The sequence below is a fragment of the Oncorhynchus nerka genome, linkage group LG16 (assembly GCF_034236695.1).
Source record: "Oncorhynchus nerka isolate Pitt River linkage group LG16, Oner_Uvic_2.0, whole genome shotgun sequence".
Taxonomy (NCBI): Eukaryota; Metazoa; Chordata; class Actinopteri; order Salmoniformes; family Salmonidae; genus Oncorhynchus; species Oncorhynchus nerka.
Genome location: NC_088411.1, coordinates 33334221 through 33360028, shown reverse-complemented (window position 1 = coordinate 33360028; position 25808 = coordinate 33334221). Strand labels below are relative to the sequence as shown.

Genomic DNA, 25808 nt, shown 5'->3' with positions numbered 1-25808 from the left:
GATGGAAAATGAAACCATTTCATGCATGGCCTGGGTAATGCGCTCAGCTGAAAACTCAACAACTGGTGTTGCTTATTAACTTGTGTGAGTGAATGTTTCCCTGGTAATACCCACTACATCTGCTCCAAATAATCTCTCTCTGCATGCCAAAATGGTGGAGAACATCCATATGCGCATTTGAGTACAATAAGGGTTAACTGCAGTGTTACTATGGTATATACTGTACTGCATTTTAACATAATCATGCAGAATATAACATGGGTTTACTTATTTGACTTATTTTACTGTGGTTAGTCTTGGACTGAAAGACTTGCAAGTGTCTTTGATTCCTTCCCAAATCCCCAGGTTGACTCTGCCAAGCCAAGTGCATTATGTCATGTTTGTGTTTGTGTGGGGAAAACAAGCCAGTGCCAATGCACTACAAACAGATGGTGTCATTGTATATCACTGTCAAATGTTTTGATTCTGTCAGCTTGGATTAATATAATTCATCTTCAGTCATAAAGTACACCCCTCCTTTGCTCTCCTGTGCCGTCAACTCCTTTCCACTACCAATGGGGGATAATGATCCATTTGAACATTACACACACTCAGAAAAGTCAATAATTATTAGATTCATTTGAGGGACGTTAAAGGAATTAACATGTCATATCTGACCTGGTGACTCATTGCATTGCACCCCGGTACAATTATTCAACATTGGTCAATTTATAGGCGTATTCAATAATTTTCTACACAAAATAAATTGTGATCTGAGAAGCCTTGAAGCACCTCAGCCTCTGACAATTGCATACATCACATTTAACCGAACAATGACTAATGCCATTGTCTTTGGGAATCCAACTCTGGTAATGACTCATTGGTAATCTGTATGTGAGACGACTGAACAATGGCACACACTTTAAGAAATGTACACCAACATTCATAACAGGCTGGGGGATGTGAGCCCTTGGCTTGTGTCAAGCTGGCAACACGCTTGTTATGAAAATGGATCTGAGAGTGGCTTTTGGCAAAGGCTACACGAATGGAACTGGCAGACGTCTTTCAGCCCAGCAACACAAATCAGTCCTTAGTCATAACGGCAAATAAACAGCCACCATGCAAATCTGGTCTGGGGCACTCCTAACAGGCTGCACCTGCTGAGAGCCAAGTGGCTCAGGCTCAGGGAGAAGAAGATGGCTTTCAAAGTCAAGGGCAAAGAGGAGGCCAGCTGTTCACAAAGACAATTTCAAGCTTTGCTGTAATAGAACACAACATTAGGCAACCATGTCTTGTTGCCTGTGGACCAGACTTGGTATTCATGATTTACCCATTTTATACCCCAAAATTGACAAGACAAATTGATTAAGATAAAATTGCAGATAGAGGGTATGATGAAAGAATTAAACTAAATGTTTGTTTGATTACAATCTACAAATGCCCCCCCCCCAACCCCACACACATACATACACAATTCATCATGAAAAAAAAATACTATTTAGGGAGTTATTTAAAAGCCTTTCAAAGTGGCCCAATTGTCCTTCAGCAGTTGTCCTTCAGCAAATCTTTTGATGTTACAAGAGTGTGGAAAGATAGGAAGTAAATCCCTCTCTACAGGCTAAATGTAGCGGTTTCAAAAGCTTTTCAAAATCAACAAAGAACCCACAACAGAGGAATCAGTAACCTTTTACTGAAACCTGAATATGCATTTGATTGTATATACGTTATGTTTTCCACTCTTACATGTACCTATTCAACCCCTAATTGCTGGGAGACACAACTGCTGTGACATATACAGCCTTTTATTTGTGTTATAAAGATGTTTTGTAGCCCACATACTTTTCAGATGTTGGATTGCAGCACAAATATAAGTTATGGTTCAGAGCAGAAAGCTAGAAGCACTGGCTTCCTCTCCTAATGGCTGATAGGGTTCATTAACAAAAGGCTGTGCCCATTCTCTGGCAACCCAACCCCTATAGTTTGTCGAAAGGTTTCTTTGTAACAGGTATGGAGGACAAAATGTATTAATTTTACAGCAGGCGTGAAAGAAAGCTTCCAGATACTTACCATGCTCATTTGCACAAGGCTAATTTCCGGTTGTGCCCAGCACTTCAGATAGGTAAGTCGCTCTGGATAAGAGCGTCTGCTAAATGACTTAAATGTAAATGTAAATGTATAGGCGGAGGCACTCTGCGGTCCCCAGGGAAGAGTTACTGTGTTTTCCATACTGAGAGTTTTGAGAACAGGAAAGGAAACAGATGTGTAAATGGTATGGAAATATTAAAGGAAATAGAGAGAGGAAGAAGGGACATACATAAGGAAATGTGGGAGACAAAGTGCTCAAGGCTTTTGTAAATGCAGCGATCTGAAATCTACTACTTCATGTGCTTCTTCAGAAGAGTGTTCATGTATCCCCTTGTGGTAAATGAGCAAATGTGCAATGGTGAATTCCCTTATGGTGAATGAGAAAATTAGCAATGGTGAATTCCCTTATGGTGAATGAGAAAATTAGCAATGGTGAATTCCCTTATGGTGAATGAGTAAATGTTGCAATGGTGAATTCCCTTATGGTGAATGAGCAATGGTGAATTCCCTTATGGTGAATGAGTAAATGTTGCAATGGTGAATTCCCTTATGGTGAATGAGAAAATGTGCAATGGTGAATTCCCTTATGGTGAATGAGAAAATGTGCAACAGTGAATTCCCTTATGGTGAATTCCCTTATGGTGAATGAGCAAATGTTGCAATGGTGAATTCCCTTATGGTGAATGAGTAAATGAGCAATGGCGAATTCCCTTATGGTTAATTCCCTTATGGTGAATGAGCAAATGTGCAATGGTGAATTCCCTTATGGTGAATGAGTAAATGTTGCAATGGTGAATTCCCTTATGGTGAATGAGTAAATGAGCAATGGTGAATTCCCTTATGGTGAATGAGTAAATGAGCAATGGTGAATTCCCTTATGGTTAATTCCCTTATGGTGAATGAGCAAATGTGAAATGGTGAATTCCCCTTATGGTGAATGAGTAAATGTTGCAATGGTGAATTCCCTTACGGTGAATGAGTAAATGAGCAATGGTGAATTCCCTTATGGTTAATTCCCTTACGGTGAATGAGAAAATGTGCAACAGTGAATTCCCTTATGGTGAATTCCCTTATGGTGAATGAGCAAATGTTGCAATGGTGAATTCCCTTATGATGAATGAGTAAATGTTGCAATGGTGAATTCCCTTATGGTGAATGAGTAAATGAGCAATGGTGAATTCCCTTATGGTTAATTCCCCTTATGGTGAATGAGCAAATGTGAAATGGTGAATTCCCCTTATGGTGAATGAGTAAATGTTGCAATGGTGAATTCCCTTACGGTGAATGAGTAAATGAGCAATGGTGAATTCCCTTACGGTGAATGAGTAAATGTTGCAATGGTGAATTCCCTTATGGTGAATGAGTAAATGAGCAATGGTGAATTCCCTTATGGTGAATGAGTAAATGAGCAATGGTGAATTCCCTTATGGTGAATGAGTAAATGAGCAATGGTGAATTCCCTTATGGTGAATTCCCTTATGGTGAATGAGCAAATGAGCATTTCCCCGAATCCCTTGAACTAACATTAATTGACTTCTGAATGTAGTCAACCAAAGGCATCATTTATGGATGACAGTGGCAGTCTCCTCTTCCTTGGGAGCTGCTGCAGCTCCTCATCAGCTGATTGGGCTGTTTTTTATCCTGCCGCGTTAAAACTGAATTCAATTACAGGATCAGTAAGACACTTCTCTGGAACCGTGCTGCTCAACTAGAATCCTTTTAACACTCGATGAGGTGTTATATTTTCTATAAACAACGGTTTGATCTCTTGCATTTTTTTTTTTTACTGGAACCTGAGATGAATCACAACTGTCTTTTATGAATTTGGCATCATACTGAAAATAATAAAAGATCTTAACTTATAGCCCAGATACATTAAGACATTTATAGCACAGTTTAGTGTTTCTTTATGGACTGTTTAAATTAAGCGAGCGTGTTTTCTGAGCCATGTTTTCACACAACTGTGTTATCTTGGCCAAAAAGAAAAGTCAATTATCCTCAAGGTTTTAGTAATCCAGGCCTGTGTGTAGCTACTTCATTGACTAACATGGCACTCGACAGAGAAGACAAATGAGATGCTCAGGAAATGGTTTTGGGAGTGTGGCTGTGACAAGGCTTTACTAGAAGTGTGACTGCAAGAGGAAAATGTTTCCACCTGTACGACACTGATTAGAGCAGACTGCCAGTTTTATTTAGCAGACCCAAAGCCACGTGTATAGTACTGTATGTCAAACCTATCTGGTCCAAAATATATGTCCTATCCCTCTCTTGGCTCAATCAACTCCCAGCTTACAGGGAGCGCAGACGTTGTATTCAGTCCAACTCAGGGTTAAATGTCGTCATTAGTAGAATCTGTTGTCTAATAAATATTTTGTTAAAATGGACTGACATTTCAATGAACATCCATTTGTGATAATAAATAGCAAGACTAGAGACCCAAGGGTTAACTAATCAAAATGGTCAAATGCATTTTTATTGCATTTCATTTATTCCATAATAATGAGAACTGATGTATAAGGATTTAAGGTAATCTAATCACTTTATAGGTAATGCTCTATAAAGACACAAGTGTGCTACGTTGCCTTGCCCTCTACACCAAGCACATGCCCGAAGCTACTGCAACATGCTTTAACAAAGTCTATGCAAGAGTAAATGATTCATGATCCTTCGCACCTGCAGTAATACGCATTTAAACCAGATAGATGTTACATATTGAAGGATCTCATTTTCAGAGTTGAAGCCATAGCAACAGCTGGTTCACATCTTAATAATCAGCTCTGCAGATGAAGTTTGGTATTAAATTAATGGCAAGTACAGTACTTTTGCAATCAATACATAGAGAATAGTTTGCAGGAGGTTTATCTAATATCTAATTCAGAAATGAATGAAAAATCTATTTAGTGGCTAGTCCTTATCAAGATCAGTCTGCCCACTACGCCACCCCTGCTTCAGAAAGACAACAATGACAGGAAGCATCTGAGCTGGCCAGTGGCCACTCTCACTGCATCTCTTTAAATCTACAGGTAATGGACAAAATAATGGAAACACTAACACCTCAGTAACTGAGGATACAAAGGGATAGATTCTGTCAGATCTGCACTAGCCGACACCCACATAGCGGTTGTTTTGGTGGTATCGCAGGTGAAACTGCATAAAAGCAGTCAAATCCACAAGCGGCACCCAGTATTATACCTAAAGCAGACATTGCCATTGGCTGCACAGTCTCATTAACAGAAATCTAATACAGCCTTTTTTGCAAGTTTGAACACTGAGATGTAGGGTAGCCTAATCTACACCTCAATTAGGCTGATAGAAATCCTCATTATTTTGTTGAATGATTTTACATTTGCGTGTCATTATTTGTATATAGCAGACACGTTCTCATTCTGAATTTCTAACGCGAGTGGGACGGGTGTGGCTTCGTGACAATGACCACACGAGCAGCAGCTCACCGATGTGACATTTCTAACACAGTTCCACCTCCGACACTGCCAAAACACCCGCTATGTGGGTGTCGGCTATAGCGGGTTAATGCCTGTGCTGATTGGATCTAGGCCAAAGTATATGGAAAGCAGGTGCTTCCACAAAGGTATGGTTCATGAGTTAATAAAGCAATTAACATCCCATCATGTTTGGGGTCATGAATAAAAATACTGGGCAGGCCATTATTTTGGCTATCATGGCTATGCCCCAATATTATGACAACGCCCCCATCCACAGGGCACGAGTGGTCACTGAATGGTTTGATGAGCATGAAAACGATGTAAATCACATGACACTGCAGTTTCAGTCACCAGATCTCAACCCAATTGAACACTTATGGGAGATTCCGGAGCAACACCCGAGACGGGGTTTTCCACCACCGTCAACAAAACACCAAATTATGGAATTTCTCATGGAAGAATGGTGTTGCGTCCCTCCAATAGAGTTGCAGACACTTGTAGAACCTATGCCAATGTGCATTGAAGCTGTTCTGGCTCATGGTGGCGCAACACCTTATTAAGACACTTTATGTAAAGGTGTTTCCTTTATTTTGGCAGTTACCTGTACATTGTAAAAAAAGATCCCAGCTCAGCCCTTAAGGCATTTAAGATTAACACATTTATACTTCATGTTCCTTGTATGACCTCAGGTAAGACATATAATGGGATCCTACTCCAGAAAGGTATGGAAAGTGTTATGGGTGTATTATGTGAGTCACCAGATGTTAATAAATCCACTGGCATGCTCTAAAGTGCAGGGGATTTAAGCCAAGCCAGCTGTCCCTCAATACCGTGAAACCCCCCCAAAATAAAGTAGAGGTTAACAGCATGGAATTCATTCGGATGGAATGTCAATCTCAATAATTACCTTGCGTTCACATAGATAAACACCATTCTGTTCTTTAATCTCTTTGTTTAAGGGAGATTTGATGATAGTGACGCCAATCATGAGGAAATGAATGGTGAACAGAGAGCAGTTTAGCCACATATTAATGCAGTGGTTTGAGGGCATAGAATAACTCTATCCCAGCTATTTTAGGGTAGAGATGCTTACATCTCTATTGTTTATGTTTGTGGTCTAATCTAGATTGAGGGTAGCATCGTATTTACCAGACTAATTACCGATGGGACCCTGGTTTAAAAAACCAGTAGGCTACCATAAAAAAAGTTACCTAAAAAAATCTTCCACAATTCCTAAGCTTAGTTAAGTGTTCTCTAACTAAGGGATTTTCAAACTTTTCTTGACCAGGGAACCTCGCCCAGACAAACCGGAGAACCAGGGATCCCCAATCATTATGTTAGGAAAAAACAATATTATCATCAGGTGAATGATAATGGCAAGTAGAAGTAAACAACATTTTAAAATTAAGATATTTGGTAAACAGTTAATTGGAAGAGGAAGTATGAACTAAATAGTTTATTACTGTAGCTCAAAATGTATCTTGGCGATGTAGAGAACATTTAGCAGTTTTGAAGCTCATTTCCAGCAATTCTACAGTTTGATGGAACAGAGAACATTTTGCAGTTTTAAAGCTCATTTCCTGCAATGCTACGCATTTTGTCATGGCTAATGCTGTGTTCCTCTTTATAACTTTATAACAAAATCAATGGGCATGTATGTGCCCTGAATGCCCATACATTTTTTGAGGGGAACTGTCTAGCTTTAATTTGATTGTTAGTTTTCAAGATGGTACTGTCAAAAAATATATGTAGTTCAATATAATGTCTGCATGCTTTCTATCTGGTTTTGGTCATTCAAGTTGACATTGAATAATTTTTTTCATCCCGAAAATGACCATTTAGACGGCCCACCTAAGAATTTTCTATACAGAACAAAACTGTAATTTCCTCCACATTAAAGGGATAGTCTGAGATCTTGCCCTTTATCTACTTCCCAGAGTCAAATGAACCGGAACAGCTAGCATGTTAAGTGTTCATGTAGAATTCCAGTCATTGTGTTAAGCCTAACTGACATTGGCTCCGGGAAACTAACTTCCTTCATACTGGACGAGGCAGAGACATATAAATGGTATCCACGATGGCATTCTGATGCAGCCAGGGATATTCATGAAATAATACTTTTTCACATAAAAAAATCACAACAAATATTTATTCTAAAAATATAAACATTTGTGGACCTCTAGGGGTCTGCGGACCCCAGTTTGAAAACCCCTGGTCTAACTAGATATTACTATTTTACTTTACCATTAGATTTGCCTTGCTAAAATAGCGAAGAAGGATGCATCATTTTTTATTGAACTGTCAGACGTTCTCAGCATTGCAGTAGAAGGGCTCCATTAGAGCAGAGATACTCCCCAAACACTGGCATTCGTCTGCAATTAATCTGTACATTCTATCCAGCAAGACTGCATCCTTCAGCACAGACTTTACCTTCGAGCATGCATCTGCTGCTATGCATTTCTGTTGAGTATATGATTCATTGTATTGTGTTACTCAAACATGCAGTTCTTCTACTTGCTTGATTTTTAAATCAAGTCTATCATTTAAAAGAAAGGAAAAACATGTTCTCCATTTGAGGGTTTTTGTCAAGGGAATGCTATGGTACTTAGCAATAGAAACTGCAAATGTCCAACAGCAAGCTAGTCCTGTGTTTGCTAAGCATCATTACAGCAACCTATCTTGTTTTATTCAAATTGTAAAATGTTGTAGCTAAAAATGAACATTGTCATTGAGGTGTCATTACTATGGTAATGTTTATGGTAAGTGTAATTTTTCTTTTGTTATGTTAATGTACCTTTTCATTGAATGTGTGTGTATATTAGTTTATGTTAATGTACAATGTCATGTTTTGAATGTGTGTATTTTGCTATATTTCCAAAGGTACACAATGCAATGAGCAAATGCATTAAGATGAAAATCCTTGCAAAGCATTGTGCACAGAACAACAAACAGGGTCACAATCTGCTTCCCCATCACATAATAGACAGATGGACCAGTTCCCTTCCAAGGAACAACAAGCTAGCGTTAGTATTCAGCACTGTTTACTTTGCACTATTGGAAATGTACATATTAATTGCTTTCTCCTTTTGTTGTGTTGAAGTAGCACTGCCCAGAACTCAATATCATGGTAGAATTAATCCTTTTAAGAAATCGGAGCAGCAACACCGAAGTTGCAGGTCTCTCAGGCTTCCTCTCTGTCTAACTAACATGTTTATTCTAGAGACAACTATCCTCTTCCCTTGGGCGAAGTGGGGACTGAAATAGGATGCTTGCCAAACAACTTCAAAGCTCTTTATCATGGCAAATTGCCTACTCATGCAACTACTGGACGCCAGAATACAATGTACTTTATATATCTTCCCTTATAACGGTAGTTTAGAAAATGAATTAATGGCTGTATTCATCAATCTAGCATGAGGGCAATATTGTAATAATGTAGTAGTGTTTCCCCTCCCTAGAAAGCTACGACCTTTGGCTTCAGTCATCAATCTAGCAAGAAGGCAATATTGTAATAATGTAGTAGTGTTTCCCCTCCCTAGAAAGCTACGACCTTTGGCTTCAGTCATCAATCTAGCAAGAAGGCAATATTGTAATAATGTAGTAGTGTTTCCCCTCCCTAGAAAGCTACGACCTTTGGCTTCAGTCATCAATCTAGCAAGAAGGCAATATTGTAATAATGTAGTAGTGTTTCCCCTCCCTAGAAAGCTACGACCTTTGGCTTCAGTCATCAATCTAGCAAGAAGGCAATATTGTAATAATGTAGTAGTGTTTCCCCTCCCTAGAAAGCTACGACCTTTGGCTTTCACCTGGAATTGTTTATTTATGTCTGAGAAAAAAAAATGTTTCAATGTATATGCTCTAGTACACAATACAAGTAAAACAAACCATATAGAAATATGATGATTTCATAGTGAATTCATGACATGTGAATGAATCAGCCTTGTCATACTTTATAATATGTCTATATATAGTTTCAGTTTTAGGAACATCTAACCAAAATATTTCACCTTCTTTATTACTTTACTCAAAATATCATGACATGAGTGAATGTGTGACATTTGTGAACATCTAAACATTTTGGCCATTTAAATCCTATCGACAATGGGAGATGTGCTGTGAAAAGGATGCTTTTTCTTGGCTCTACTGTGCTTTGTGTCTAAATCAGGCTTCCACACAAAATTACTTCTTTACTTATTTTAGGTTTAAATGATTATTTAATTGTATTGTTTATCGTAAAGCTATAAAAGTTATATATTTCCATTCGAGAGGAAATCTGGGGATGTCTGTGTCTTAAACGAGTCGATCTACTGAGCTGTTTTTCTAAGGACCATGTATTCTGAGTTACAAAACAGTGGGAAATGAATCAAATAAGTCATGTAAACATCTAATCAGTAATTACCAGTAAATCGAGTGCACAAAAAAATTGGGCACTGTAGTCTTAAGAGGTTCAACTTACCTCTCACACTCCCCTTATTGAACAGTTCACACAATATGTTACACCTGTAGAGGGAAAACAATGTGATTAAGATCGGACAAATCATTTCATACATTATCAAACATGATGAAATACAAATGTGTCAGACTATGGAAAATAGCAATTATTGGAACTACTTCCTGTTTGCATGCGATGCAACATTGTGGACTGTACACAGGATGTAAAGCCTACAGTATGTTACTGTCAAAAAAGTAAACCAATTCAGGGTAGGACAAACGCCATAGAATTATGACAATTTGATTTCAGAAGAACTACTGCATTGTTTTGTTTTCTGGTTATATGGTTCAAGTTTAGCTATTAATATTAGTTTTAGTGTCTTTTATGGATTGTTGTGTTATTTTCTTCATTTTGATCAGTCATTTTTGAAGTCTCTAGTTAACATGAATTAGTGGTTTTAGAGTGTCTATGCTCTTATTTGGGGGTTAGAAGAGACAGGTTTACTTTTTTAAGTGTAAGTAACTTTTATAATCATTTATAATCGGCAAACGCAACATTATAGTTATTATTAGGGTTACCTGCTTAAGGTTAAGTCGTCCTTTGAGTCCCACCATCTACTCACTTAATAAGCCTTCAGAATTCACATCTCTAAATGGCCTTCAGCAGAGGTGATATTTAAAAGCACTGGACATTACAGTACAAATGCAGCTTTCTAAGGTTGAATAACAAAAATGCAAAAGAGAGAGATAGCAGAGACACGGATGGATTGCTGATAAAAGACACGGCAATCTGAGTCCATCCCATTCATTCTTTCAGTGATGGCATAAGAGTGTGAATATCTACAATATTCACATACTGTATGTCGAGTACTGTATATGAGCCAAGTCCAAAAGGTTGAAGGCATTTAGACAATATTATGGTAGTATAGGGGGACTTTCTTACCTCTTTTATCGCCATATCATTCTCAGAGACATGCTAGTGCAGACAAGTCAATCAGAATTTGTGTTTAATAAGGTCAAACTTAGAAAATAGGTTAAAAATCCATTTATTAGTCTAAACATTATACATTTAATATGACTAACCAAGATTCAAGGAACAATTTATATCTTACTTTGAAATTATTTAACAAAATATTCTTTATCGTGTTAATGCATGTTATCTATACTGTTGCACAGAAATTACGAAAGACAAGTCTGGGAAAGTCTCGAAATGGCATTTTTTGTGGACTTTCTGTATAAAAAAAAAACAACATTTTTAGCAATGACCTGAAACCAAGCAGGCATTTAGTGCTAGAAACAAGTACTTCAAATGTTTCTGTTTTTACCCAAAAGTTTCAGCTTTATTAACAAATTATGGAAAAACAAATTTACCAATTTATGGCCACCTATTTAGAGAAGCTTACACATGGTGCTTTATGGTCTTTTTAATATATGTTTTTAGTTACAAATACAAGTTAAACACAGAACAGAGCACTTGTAGTAAGCTACAAACATAGCTGATTGCTTTCAACCCCAACACAAAACATTTAAATTAGTTTTACAAGATCAAATTCTAACATCATAACAAATATTTAAAAAAGAATTTATAAACTTGGTTAACTTCACTCAATAGTAGCATCCTATTGTCACCCTGATGAAATCAAAGTTCACTAAGGGGTATCATGAAGCATCAAGTTCTGTGACAACTTCATGCTTTTCTTTTCTGAGGGACAAACAATTATGGACAACCAAGAACAACGTTACAATGTAGCTTATTGAAACACAAGTGTCTCTCTTGTTTTCTCTGCTCGTTGTTCTAAAAAAAGAGCCCACGTTATCAAGAAAATCATAGAGACACTGTGTGAAAGGTTAAGGGTCATCTACTGTAGCTATGTGCTTCCTTTGTGGACAAATCCTGAGGGAGGAGAATGTAAAAAACAAAACAAAAAAACCAATCGTAAGGTTGTCTTATGTCGGAGGTCACAGATGTGTAGCACCTTCAATATCTACCATAGGGATGTTCTCTGTAGCCCCCTCGTGAGAGCCTTGTTGTTGGGGCTTTAAGTGTCGGACGGGTTGTAGTCCACTCCTCTTCTGCAAGAGGTAGAGTTCAGACAACATTACATAGTAAGATAAGAACCCAAACCAAGGTAAAAGTAAGGACCTACTATAATATTTTTGTTGGTACACTAAAGACAAACACCAGTAGGTCAAAACAAACTAAGGGTTCAATCCAACCGGTCTGAGCAAAGTTTTGTTTACTACTGGCTGTATGCACTACGTGTTTAATTGTGACTGGAAGTTTTGTTTCCTACTGGCTGTATCTGCTACGTGTTTAATTGTGACTGGAAGTTTTGTTTCCTACTGGCTGTATCTGCTACGTGTTTAATTGTGACTGGAAGTTTTGTTTCCTACTGGCTGTATCTGCTACGTGTTTAATTGTGACTGGAAGTTTTGTTTCCTACTGGCTGTATCTGCTACGTGTTTAATTGTGACTGGAAGTTTTGTTTCCTACTGGCTGTATCTGCTACGTGTTTAATTGTGACTGGAAGTTTTGTTTCCTACTGGCTGTATCTGCTATGTGTTTAATTGTGACCGGAAGTTTTGTTTCCTAAAGTGTAGTAATAAAGCAGCTTGGACATTCCCCTGTAGAAACTGGCCTTGATCTATGACCAACTCAATGATTCCCTCCAAAGACTTGCTTCGCTTCGTGTTCACTGTTCTTTCCACTTGAATGGTTAAGTATGCAGTGTCATACTCCTTTAATGATCAATTAGCGTCTTCATAACAGCTGTGGTGTCATCATGCATCATGTGCTGGGGATCAAGGCTCCATGAAGCCTGCAGAACATAAAATACAGAGCAGTGTGCCCCTAGACACTCCTGTATGCCCTCATCCACATTTCATACCAAGTACTAAGACCAAGTCATTCTTTTTCTACGGGCAATACTGCGTCACATGAGACTATTACACGTTTAAGGCAATACCATGCAACTTGTTGTCACATGGGATCGGGCTACAGCTGCTGGGGGAGCTGGAAATGGGTTACGCTAATACAGGCTATTCAAACCATAGAAAATCATTGTCATATCTCGGGCGTTAATGGTTCTAAACAAGGGCATGCATGTCCATGGGAGCATTCTCAGGTCCTTGTTTTCTGCTGCCATTACCACTGGGGCTACTGCTCTCAGCACAGTCAATTAATGACATGAGCGTTCTGTCCTCTGTCGGCTGAAAACTGAGCTCTGGCTCATTCAAGATGTCGCTCCTTTTTTAGAATTATATAAAGAGCACAGTCCTTCGCTGTGCAGAGTGCTGGTTCCATGGCACAAAGTATTGATGGAGCAGAAAATCAAATAATTTCCCTTTTGGTTTTTGTTGTGTCCACACTTCAGCACCCTGGTGCACAATTCATGTTGCTGATAATGAATGACCATTCTGTAGCAGACCCACTGTGGAAACCAGTTTCAGTGGAGAGCAGAGGGCTCAGAGAACCAGCTTCAGTGGAGAGCAGAGGGCTCAGAGAACCAGCTTCAGTGGAGAGCAGAGGGCTCAGAGAACCAGCTTCAGTGGAGAGCAGAGGGCTCAGAGAACAAGCTTCAGTGGAGAGCAGAGGGCTCAGAGAACCAGCTTCAGTGGAGAGCAGAGGGCTCAGTGAACCAGCTTCAGTGGAGAGCAGAGGGCTCAGAGAACCAGCTTCAGTGGAGAGCAGAGGACTCAGAGCCAAGAGAAGCAGCAGCTCTGGTCCGGTATCCAATCTAATCCACAATGAGGGCACATGTTCAAAAAGCAGAACGCTGGCGGAACGTCCACCTCCATCTTTTCAATAGGCATCAGTCAGGCCTCTGGGCAATCACTGACACACCTTGTGCTGTGCTTCATCTCCAATCAAACCCTGGCCTGTAGCTAGCTAGCCAAAAGGTACAATGGGCAATACATACAAACCCTGGCCTGTAGCTAGCAGGCCAAAAGGGTATGATGGACAATACATACAAACCCTAGCCTGCAGCTAGCTAGCCAAAATTGACAATGGGCAATACATACAAACGCTGATCCTTGGACCTGAATGACCAGGCCTAGGCCAAAACTATGGGGCATCTTTCTTTATCTCTCATCTGTGAAACATTACCTCCTCTATGGAGAGTGATGGAGGAGCTGCCAGTACTCTCTAGTGAGGGCTCAGAGCCATGACTGTGTTTCATCAAAGCCTGGCAGGTAGTCCAATTTAAAGCCCACATGCAGTCTTTTTAATTTTAATTTTGAAATCTTCACTGTACTTGTAATAAATCACTGTGTGTGTTTATTTAATGAAAATAACACCAAACGTATTTTTATCATTTATTTTCCTCCTTCTACCATTGAAAATGCTCAGTTGTGTGTGTGTGTTGACACACATTTAAATATACAGTATGTACATACACAGCCCTGCTAGGCCGATAGGACCGTCTAGATTCTAGAGCCTACTCGCTTATCCACTTAAAAATAGGAGGATACATGTACAGATGAGGATGACTGGTCATTGGTCAGAATAATCAGATCAGATTGTGATGTCATGCTGTGGGTAAAAATCTCTGAACACACTAAAATTCTAGGCATTTTATTTACACTAAAAGACCATTATCATAATTTCAGAGTGAAAATCAAGTTTGACTGCACTGCCTCTTTAAGGAAAGGAGAAGCTATAGAGGTTATATAATGGCGGTGGATTGAGGCCATGATATCCTTGGTTTTAAAGAGCTCTCATCAATATTCAAGCTTTGGGAATAACACAGGGATATTGAGTCGGTTTGTGTCAATCATTGCAGGGCATTAGAACAGTATGAATGAAATAAGTCAAATGCGTTATGCTTTTACCGTAGTTGTTGTAGGCTTCGTCATTGGTTCCATGGCCATATTCGTAATATTCAGAAATGCTAAAATAGAGAAAAAGATCATTCAAAAACAATGTTGAGACAAAGAGGAGGATAATAACTTCCATTAGTCAAGCTCTTTACGAAGGGCAATGGGCCTGTCACTCATGCAGTACAGTTTATATTTTGTTGAGAACATCACAGAGAGGATGAGTCGTCATTATAAAACCACAACCAACCACACCACCCTCTTATGGCAGCCTCACAGTAAACCGTGCAGCGATGCCACCTCAAGATACTGTATTCCAAAATCGTTTTGGATGAACTGCCATCCTGATTGGCTGTTTATTAAAAATGGTACGGTTATTTAGAAGAGGGAAACATGGGGCGCTGATACTATAGGGCTGATAAAAAATACTGGTTGTGTTAGTCCCATATTTACAGTTCAAAAAGAAAAGGAACGAAATCCTCTGATTAAACAGACTGTACATAGTGTTCATTCTTTAATCACCATGAATGAGTTGCGCTGTAGATTTAATTTGAAGTGATGTGTGAAGTACAGTATATGGATATACTATAAAAAATATATAAAGGAAACACATAGAGGTATAACTCTATGAATATGCAATAAGTTAAAAAGTGCTAAAAGGGCTTATCTGAAACTGTCAAACTTCACCTTCTGAATAAGACAAAGTGCCCTCGGGGAGAGGTTGTTTCACAGTAATATTGCAAATACTCCAGCTTAGAACAAAAATCAATATGTTGGGGAAGAGGATAGACAAAGACTGAGAAATTGACAATGTTCTAAATTAATGAGAATGGTCTGTGTACCTAGTATGTGCATGTGTATTCAACTGAGTTTCATACTTAATCAAAATACATTTGACCTTGCAATAACAGGAATGCTTAAAGGAAAAATTCTGCTGTTTTTACATCAATATAAAATCATTTCTGTGTAACAATTAATACCTTACTGTAAAAAAACAAAAACAAATTCTCAAGCAAGAATTTTGCAAGGACTGGTCTGAGTTGGGAGGGGAAAACTGAAAAATAGCTGTTATTGGCAGAGGTTTGGAACTCTCTTTGTTATTGGTCTATTAACCAATTTACCTCATGGATTTGTGTCTATTGTTTTGTATGTTAGGTATTACTGTACTGTTGGTGCTAGAAAAACACAAGCACACACCTACGATAACATCTGCAAAATATATGTCCACGACCAATACATTTGGATTTGATGTCACCATAGAAAGCCAACACACCCACCCATACAAACCTGCTGATTAGAAGGTCCTGTGTAGATTGCATTTTCAAATAGCAACCATCAGGAAATAACACTGATCCCATTTCTTCACACTTTTACATCAGTTGTTGTACAACATAATACAAGAGAAACATAATTTTGACTGCACTGGGCCTTTAAGTAAGCACAGCATGCCTTCTGTTCACTAACTCACCTCTTTGACTGATTGCTGTAGTTCTCCTCATAGGCATCATAACTCTGGTCATCATATTCACCGTCATATCCATCATCATAGCCCTGCGGGTCAAAGAAAAGGTAAGCATGTTACCTAAGAAAACTCTGACTATGTACAAGCAGCTTTTTTCAAACCTATCAGGAGTCTAATTGTTTAGGGTTGGGACATTTAAAAAAAAAATCAATGCTTAATTACATTGGCAAAAGATCTCTGTTACACATAGAGCCCCTGAATGGGAGGGGTGACAACATTAAATCATGTCTAACACAGACTATTGATTAAGGTTTGCAGGGAAGCTGTCTTGCTAGCAGGGTCCACCAGACAATGTTCTCCTCTGACCGTGATCCAACACACATACAACCTTTACTATTGATCAGTGACTATAGTAATGATCAACACAGAGAATAAAGGAACTTTTCTATAGACCTGCCGCTCAATGAACACAGACAGACAGTATTACACAGTAATACTGAAGTAAAAATAACAATAAATATATATATATGGTAACAGTCAAACGTTTGGACACACCTACTCATTCAAGGGTTTTCTTTTTTCTTTACTATTTTCTACATTGAAGAATAATAGTGAAGACATGAAATGATGAAATAACACACATTTCCCATAGTCATGTAGTAACCCCAAAAAAGTGTTCAACATATTTTATATTTGAGATTCTTCAAAGAAGCCACCATTTGCCTTGATGACAGCTTTGAAAATTCATAAAAAAAGGAGTATTTTACTGCCATTTCCTTCCTTACTATTTAGTTAAAGTCCACACTACAACACAGTCTATTCTCAGTTTTCTGTTTCTGTAGTTGTTGAAACAACACTTGTCATCCTTGAGTCATGATTGTGAAACACTTTCTTCAGACTCCACTGTCAAAAACACACACAATTCCCAGAGAGCGATTGTTTCAGCAACAGTCCTCTTATTTTAGGTCTAATATATATATATATATGATAATGTATGCCGTAAAGTCTACCTAGACACCGGGGAAGACCGTACAATAGGCATACATGATCTCTTCCTTTAATGAGCCTGGCAGCAGTCAGTCGGTGTTCACATTATGACATGTCTGTTGAAGCAGACCCACAGGCTCCAGGCTGAGCTACTCATTTCAAAGCTGTTGTTTAATCCTCTCTGCTGTCACTGCCATGTGTATTTCTGGCCCTGCTATCTCCTCTGTCACATTTATGAAGATGAAGCCATTCTAATCGGATGGATCTTGCTTATTTAAAGCTTTTTGCTTGGTGTTCAAAGTGCCTAATTTATGTCAATCATCATCGTTCTGTAATCTCCCCGGTCTTCTAATCCTTGTACACTGGAAAAGTCTGACATTGCAAAACATAGTTATTACAACAGTGCCATCACAGTAAAATTAAATCATAGTTTTCTCAGATGATGCCTTTCAGAGCAAGTGTTGTCACCGTCAGATTAAATATAGAAAGGTTATTACAATATGATGCATGACTATCAGAGCAAGTGTTGTCACCGAGGATCTATTACAGTAGTTATAGATCTACTATGAATATAAGTATTTCAATTAAACTGATAATGATAAACACTTTGCATTCGCAGCAAGTGTTGTCACCGTCAGTACGAAGTTAAATCATAGAAAGGTTATTACAACAGTCAGATGATGCTCATGACTATCAGAGCAAGTGTTGTCACCGTCAGTACGAAGTTAAATCATAGAAAGGTTATTACAACAGTCAGATGATGCTCATGACTATCAGAGCAAGTGTTGTCACCGTCAGTAAATCATAGAAAGTTAAATCATATGAAAGGTTATTAAATCAACAGTCAGATGATGCTCATGACTATCAGAGCAAGTGTTGTCACCGTCAGAAAGGTTATTACAACAGTCAGATGATGCGAGAGTTAAATCATAGAAAGGTTATTACAACAGTCAGATGATGCTCATGACTATCAGAGCAAGTGTTGTCACCGTCAGTACGAAGTTAAATCATAGAAAGGTTATTACAACAGTCAGATGATGCTCATGACTATCAGAGCAAGTGTTGTCACCGTCAGTACGAAGTTAAATCATAGAAAGGTTATTACAACAGTCAGATGATGCTCATGACTATCAGAGCAAGTGTTGTCACCGTTAAATCATAGAAAGGTTATTACAACAGTCAGATGATGCTCATAAATCATAGAAATCATAGAAAGGTTATTACAACAGTCAGATGATGCTCATGACTATCAGAGCAAGTGTGTCACTCAGTCAGTTAAATCATAGAAAGGTTATTACAACAGTCAGATGACTATCAGAGCAAGTGTTAGTCACCGTCAGTACGAAGTTAAATCATAGAAAGGTTATTACAACAGTCAGATGATGCTCACTATCAGTCACCGTCAGTACGTCAGATGATGCTCAAGTTAAATCATAGAAAGGTTATTACAACAGTCAGATGATGCTCATGACTATCAGAGCAAGTATCAGAAAGCAAGTGATTGTCACCATAGAGCAACAGTCAGATGATGCTCACGACTATCAGAGCAAGTGTTGTCACCGTCAGTACGAAGTTAAATCATAGAAAGGTTATTACAACAGTCAGATGATGCTCATGACTATCAGAGCAAGTGTTGTCACCGTCAAATCATAGAAAGGTTATTACAACAGTCAGATGATTAAATCATAGAAATCATAGAAAGGTTATTACAACAGTCAGATGATGCTCATGACTATCAGAGCAAGTGTTTGCTGCTGCAATTATAATCCTGCAATACTCTTCTTCAATAATCTTCACCAAATATATTAATAACAATACTCTTCTTCAATAATCTTCACCAAATATATTAATAACAATACTCTTCTTCAATAATCTTCACCAAATATATTAATAACAATACTCTTCTTCAATAATCTTCACCAAATATATTAATAACAATACTCTCCAACTACAGGGCATTCAGAAAGTTTAACTTTTTCCACATTTTGTTGTGTTACAGCCTGAATTTAAAATTGATTAAATTGTTGTTGTTTTTTTGTCAATTGGCCCCCTTAATGTCAAAGTGGAATTCTGTTTTTCGATTTCCTTTAAAAACAAATTAAAAATGAAAAGCGGAAATGTCTTGAGTCAATAAGTATTCAATCCCTTTTTTATGGCAAGCCTAAATAAGTTCAGGAGTAAATATTTGCTTAACAAGTTGCATAATAAATGGCATGAACTCACTCTTCGTGCAATAATAGTATTTAACATGATATTTGAATGAGGTCCCTCAGTCGAGAAGTGAATTTCAAACACAGATTCAACCACAGGGTTGACCAGGGAGGTATACCAATGCCTCACAAAGAAGGGCACCTATTGGTAGATGGATAAAAAAGAAAAGCAGAGATTGAACTTCCCTTTGGAGCATAAACTGCTGTTTAATCCACTCTGCTGTCACTGCCATCTGTATTTTTTTAGCATGGTGAAGTTATTCATTACACTTTGGATGATGTATCAATACAGCCAGCCACTACAAAGATACAGGCGTCCTTCCTAACTCAGTTCCCGGATCGGAAGGAAACCACCCAGGGATTTCCTCATGATGCCAATGGTCACTTTAAAACAGTTACAGAGTTTAATGGCTGTGATGGGAGAAAACTGAGGATGGATCACCAACATTGTAGTTATTCCACAATAGTAACATAATTGTCAGTATGAGAAGAAAAGAAGCCTGTACAGAATAAAAAATATTCCAAAACATGCATCCTGTTTGCAACAAGGCACTAAAGTAATACTGCAAAAAAATAATACCTAAGCAATTCACTTTTTGTCCTGAATACAAAGTGCTACGTTTGGGGAAAATACAATAACACATTACTGAGTACAACTCTCCATATTTTCACGTATAGTGGTGGCTGCATCATGTTATGGGTATGCTTGTAATCGTTGAGGATTGATGAGTTTTTCAGGATAAAAAATAAACGTAATGGAGCTAATCATAGGCAAAATCCTAGATGAAAACCTGGTTCAGTCTGCTTTCCATCATACACTTGGAGATGAATTCACCTTTCAGCAGGACAATAACATAAAACACAAGGCCAAATCTACATTGGAGTTGCTTACCAAGAGTTTGAAGAATTTTGAAAAGAATAATGGTTAAATGTTGCACAGTCCAGATGTGTAAAGCTCTTAGAGACTTACCCATAAAAGACAGACAGCTGTAATTGCTGCCAAAGGTGCTTCTACAAAGTATTGACACAGGGGTGTGAATACTTATATAAATGAGATATTTCTGTTTCATTTTCAATAAATTAGCAAACATTTCCAAAAACATGGTTTAATTGTTTAATTATGGGGTATTGTGTGTATTTAATCCTTCTTGAATTCAGGCTGTAACACAACAAAATGTGGAATAAGTCTGCTTTATTGTTATGGAAACACAATTTCTGCCAAGACTTCCATGCTAGAATACTCAACAGCTGCCTATTGAGACAGTCATCATAAAACAAATGAAATAATTCCCTTCCCTCACAGCTGCTTGTAATAAATATGAAATAACATCCTCTATTTGGTGTTGTTGGCTTTGCCATTACTGTTATAAACCCATGCTAGAGAGGGGAACAGTTGCCAATGAAGCTACAGACTACTGCGATACCGCCTGCCTCTTTTGTTGGCACAAGCCGATTTAAATTCTGCTTTGGGCTCTTATGTGGCTTTATAAGAGTATGAACATGGATTTGACTTAATTAAAGTTAGGAATTGTGTCAGGGATTAAGTTGTTCAGGGGATCTTATGCCACTTCCTCTCTCTATGAGTCTTTTCCCATAATGACAGGGTCAGAGACCTACCTAGCTCACTAATTGACCGTTTTGTTAGCGTACCCGGCAGACAGAATACTCCACATCGCCTCGGCACTGTCCGCCACTGACATGTAAAACCAGTCAGGGGAGACAGACGTCCAGGATGATGTCAATTCTGCAATTACATATTACCGCAATTTCAAGGTTATCATGTATCTGCGTTGTGAGAAGATGGAATGTAATTTTCCCTACATTCTCTAGACACTATTCTCATGCTGAGGTCCTATTTTTTTGGTGACAGATTATTCTCACTCAATACAAACAGTATATAATATAATACTTCTTTAGTTTGAACAAACTATTGTTGAAGTCTTTCAATGGACAAAAAAACAATAAAAAATGAAACTGTGGCCTTATAAGTGAGCGTTTAAGGCCACAATAGGATTTCAAAGATGAGATACGTTCTAGCAGCATTGATTGGATACTGTCCTGCTACAGTATATTCTGTCAATATCACTTATCTATAAAGTACATGTTTGTTTACAGAGCCCGGGATTTTCACCTCGCTGACCTTAACATGTCTTACAAGTCTCCATGCATAATGGGTGCTGCGGTCGGCCGCGCCCTCTTGTTAATGAAACCTGATCCTTATATTTCAACACTCATTTGGAAAACCAATTAACGCTGGTGCAATTGAACAGGCCAGGAGGAAATAAATCAAGTATTAACACATGGGCTGGAGAGTCCTGGCTCACTGTAATTAGGAGATAAAGGCCTTCAGCTCTATGCTTCATTATCAATTGACAACCTGCGCGTCCCCTGACAGTGACTGATCTGCACACGGGGCTGCCTCTGAATGCAGAGCCCTGAAATGAGTGGTGGGTTCCTTTGTCTTTCTGCTGCAATCCAGTTTTTGTGGCTGCACGGACTTGATTTGACTCCTATGCATATTCAAGCGACACACTCCGCTTTACGCATTTCTCTTTTATTGCAGCATGTGAAGGACATAAAAAGGAAGTACTTCACAAGCTGTTATTCAGAGAGTTTTTAATCAAATTAGTAATATAAAGTAACATAATAACAAAGACTAAAACACCTTCTGAACTAAGGTCCTTAGAGAGGAGCATTCTGATAACCAAATAGGGTCATAACTGGTCTCATAGAAAAATTGGAATACGCTGTATTTGCATATTTGTTAGGTTTCTTTTGTAGTTTTCCAACTCTAAGGCTGTTAGGAATCCCTTGGATTACAACTGATACCAAGGCTTTTGGGTATTCCGCTTAGTTCTAAGTCAGTATATAAAGTTATTAATCAATCTACCTGAGGTGTGTGTCTTACTTGTGTTTTATTAAACAGGGAGTTGTGCATGGAGAATCACATTTCCATAATTAGTTCATCTCACAAATGGGAACTCAGCAGTGTAACCAAGCCTATTGTTAAAAAGCAATTACTCCAGATGTGCATGCCATCCTTAGGTAGCCCAAGAAAAGCTATTTTGTTCCATTTTGTCATGCATGGTGTTTCTAGAAGGCGAGCTTGATTTTTCCGTATGTAGAATAGTGAGCTTACAATATAGTGTGCATAAAAGAGCTACATCAATATCTGCCACCACATTTGAGAAATACACACATTAGAATTTCACGTATCTTAGAAAACCATTGAATAGATCATATTGCGCCCCAACAGATCCATAGATTATGCAATCTTTATTGCACTCCATACTGCGGTACCGGAGCCAAAAGAGCCATAAGACTAATGAAGGTTAAGCAAATGGCTACCTGGACTATTTGCATTGACCCCCTATCTTTTTCCCTGACTCTCCTGCACTAGCTCTATGCACACTCAATGGACTCTACCCACACACACTACACTGACACACACTCACACATACTACACTGACACACACTCACACATACTACACACAGACATACCACACACACACACACACACACACACACACACACACACACACACACACACACACACACACACACACACACACACACACACACACACACACACACACACACACACACACACTCTGCTGCTACTCTGTTTATTATCTATCTGGATTGCCTTGTTACTTTTACCCCAACCTACATGTACATATTACCTCAATAACCTCAACACCTTGTACCCCTGCACATTGGCTCTGTACTGGTACTCCTTGTATATACCCTCTTTATTGATATTTCATTGTTTTATCATATCCTTTTTTTGTGCAAATGTTTCTTACTTTTGAACTTTTGAACTGCATTGTTTGGAAATGCTTGTAAGTAAAGATTTCACGGAATTTGTCGCATTTGACAACAACTATTTGATTTGATTTCGAGCAAAGAATCTGTGCCACTTCCACAGTGTGACCTTGTGCTATAATGTATTTATTCTGTTCTGGATAAATATATATTTTCTTCAAAGCCTCTCCAAGCCCTGCATTTAATTACATTTTGGCATCATTCTCTGTCTGTGTAGCCTCTGTTTTAAGAAATTAAATATTTTATTGTACTTTTACCCATTTTTCTCCCCAATTGGTAGTTACAGTCTTGTCCCATCGCTGAAACTCCCCTACGGACTCGGGAGAGGCAAAAGTCAAGAGCCATGCGTCCTCCGAAACACAACCCTACCAAACCACACTGCTCGCTTAACCTAGAAGCCAGCCACACTGTCCAGCTGGCAACCGAAGTCAGCTTGCATGCGCCTAGCCCACCACAAGGAGTTGTTAGAGCGTGATGGGACAAGGATGTCCCAACTGGCCAACCCCTCCCCTAACCTGGACAATGCTGGCCAATTGTGCGGCCGGCTATGACACAGCCTGGGATCGAACCCAGGGCTGCACTGCCTTAGACCGCTGCACTGCCTTAGACCGCTGCACTGCCTTAGACCGCTGCAGTGCCTTAGACCGCTGCAGTGCCTTAGACCGCTGCACTGCCTTAGACCGCTGCATTGCCTTAGACCGCTGCAGTGCCTTAGACCGCTGCAGTGCCTTAGACCGCTGCACTGCCTTAGACCGCTGCACTGCCTTAGACCGCTGCAGTGCCTTAGACCGCTGCACTGCCTTAGACCGCTGCACTGCCTTAGACCGCTGCACTGCCTTAGACCGCTGCAGTGCCTTAGACCGCTGCAGTGCCTTAGACCGCTGCACTGCCTTAGACCGCTGCACTGCCTTAGACCGCTGCAGTGCCTTAGACCGCTGCAGTGCCTTAGACCGCTGCACTGCCTTAGACCGCTGCATTGCCTTAGACCGCTGCATTGCCTTAGACCGCTGCAGTGCCTTAGACCGCTGCACTGCCTTAGACCGCTGCATTGCCTTAGACCGCTGCATCACTCGGGAGGCCCTCAACACGTTTTCTTTCATCCTTTTACTTTCAGGTATATTATTTGTGGTCTAAGTGACAGAGTTTTAGATTTTGTTTATTTGTTTATCAAACACACATGAATCTATGGTGAGTGTACAAAACATTAAGAACATCTGCTCTTTCCATGACATAGACTGACCAGGTGAATCCCGGTGCAACTCAATATTAGGAAGGAAGTTAATGTTTTGAACACTCGGTGTATGTTATACTTGTGGTCTTGGTTTGGGTCTTGGCTAAAGATCTTGGTCAAAAGTGTTAAGCTTAGCTTAGGTCTGGATCAGACCTGGGTTCAAATACAGTTAAGTATTTCAATTCATTTCACATACATTTCAAAATAATTATTTGGATAGTTTTTGCTTTGCAAGTAATTGAACATTGGTTTAGGAAATCATTTGCAAAAGCATTGGCATGTATACTGAACAAAACTATGAATGCAAGATAATCCATCTACCTGACAGGTGTGGCATATTAAGAAGCTGATTAAACAGCATGATCATTATACAGGAGCACCTTGGGCTGGGGACAATAAAAGGCCACTCTAAAATGTGCTGTTTAGTCACACAACAATATGCCTGTAGCTTTGAGGGAGCGTGCAATTGGCATGCGGACTGCAGGAATGTCCACCAGACCTGTCCAGCGAATTTAATTTAATTTCTCTACCACATTCAACATTGTTTTAGAGAATTTGGCAGTACATCCAATCAGCCTCACAACCGCAGACCAAGTGTAACCATTCCAGTCCAGGACCTCCACTTACGGCTTCTTCACCTGCGGGATCGTCTGAGACCAGTTACCCAGAAAGCTGATGAAACTGAGGAGTATTTCTGTCTGTAATAAAGCTCTTTTGTGGGGAAAAACGAATTATGTTGGCTGGGCCTGGCTTGCCAGTGGGTGGGCTTGGCTCCCCAGTGGCTGGGCCTGGCTCCCCAGTGGGTGGGCTTGGCTCGCCAGTGGCTGGGCTTGGCTCCCCAGTGGGTGGGCTTGGCTCGCCAGTGGCTGGGCCTGGCTTGCCAGTGGGTGGGCTTGGCTCCCCAGTGGGTGGGCTTGTCTCGCCAGTGGCTGGGCCTGGCTTGCCAGTGGGTGGGCTTGGCTCCCCAGTGGCTGGGCCTGGCTCCCCAGTGGGTGGGCTTGGCTCGCCAGTGGCTGGGCTTGGCTCCCCAGTGGGTGGGCTTGGCTCGCCAGTGGCTGGGCCTGGCGCACCCTTCCCAGTAATGTGAACTCCATAGATTAGGGCCTAATTCATTTTTCAATTGACTGATTTCCTGATATGAACTTTAACTAAGTAAAAAGTTTGAAATTGTTGCATGTTGCATTAATATTTTTGTTCAGTATATTTTAAAGTACTCAAATACACAGACAAGTGCATTTTCAAATACAAATATTTCAATACTCCATGAATTTGAACCCAATTTTAAAATGGACTAATATTTTTAAGACAGTGTATGAAAATACTTTCAAATACTTCAA

The 25808-nt window shown here is 39.3% G+C and overlaps 1 protein-coding gene across 2 annotated transcripts in view; it reads right to left on the bottom strand.

The window, feature by feature from the left end:
- Positions 1–2154: 2154 nt before the first annotated feature.
- LOC115144499 (KH domain-containing, RNA-binding, signal transduction-associated protein 2-like) overlaps positions 2155–25808 on the bottom strand; it is a 154332-nt gene continuing 130678 nt past the window's right edge. The window contains exons 7-11 of one of the 2 annotated variants that reach the window (XM_065002622.1): positions 16225–16307; positions 14772–14830; positions 11928–12011; positions 9964–10007; positions 2155–2206 (exon numbers count right to left, since the gene is read on the bottom strand). In XM_065002622.1, coding sequence (XP_064858694.1) covers positions 9967–10007; positions 11928–12011; positions 14772–14830; positions 16225–16307 — 267 coding nt within the window. In that variant the 3' untranslated portion in view covers positions 2155–2206; positions 9964–9966. Of the gene's footprint in view, positions 2207–9963; positions 10008–11914; positions 12012–14771; positions 14831–16224; positions 16308–25808 lie in introns of both variants that reach the window. The other variant, XM_065002623.1, reaches the window with a different exon arrangement.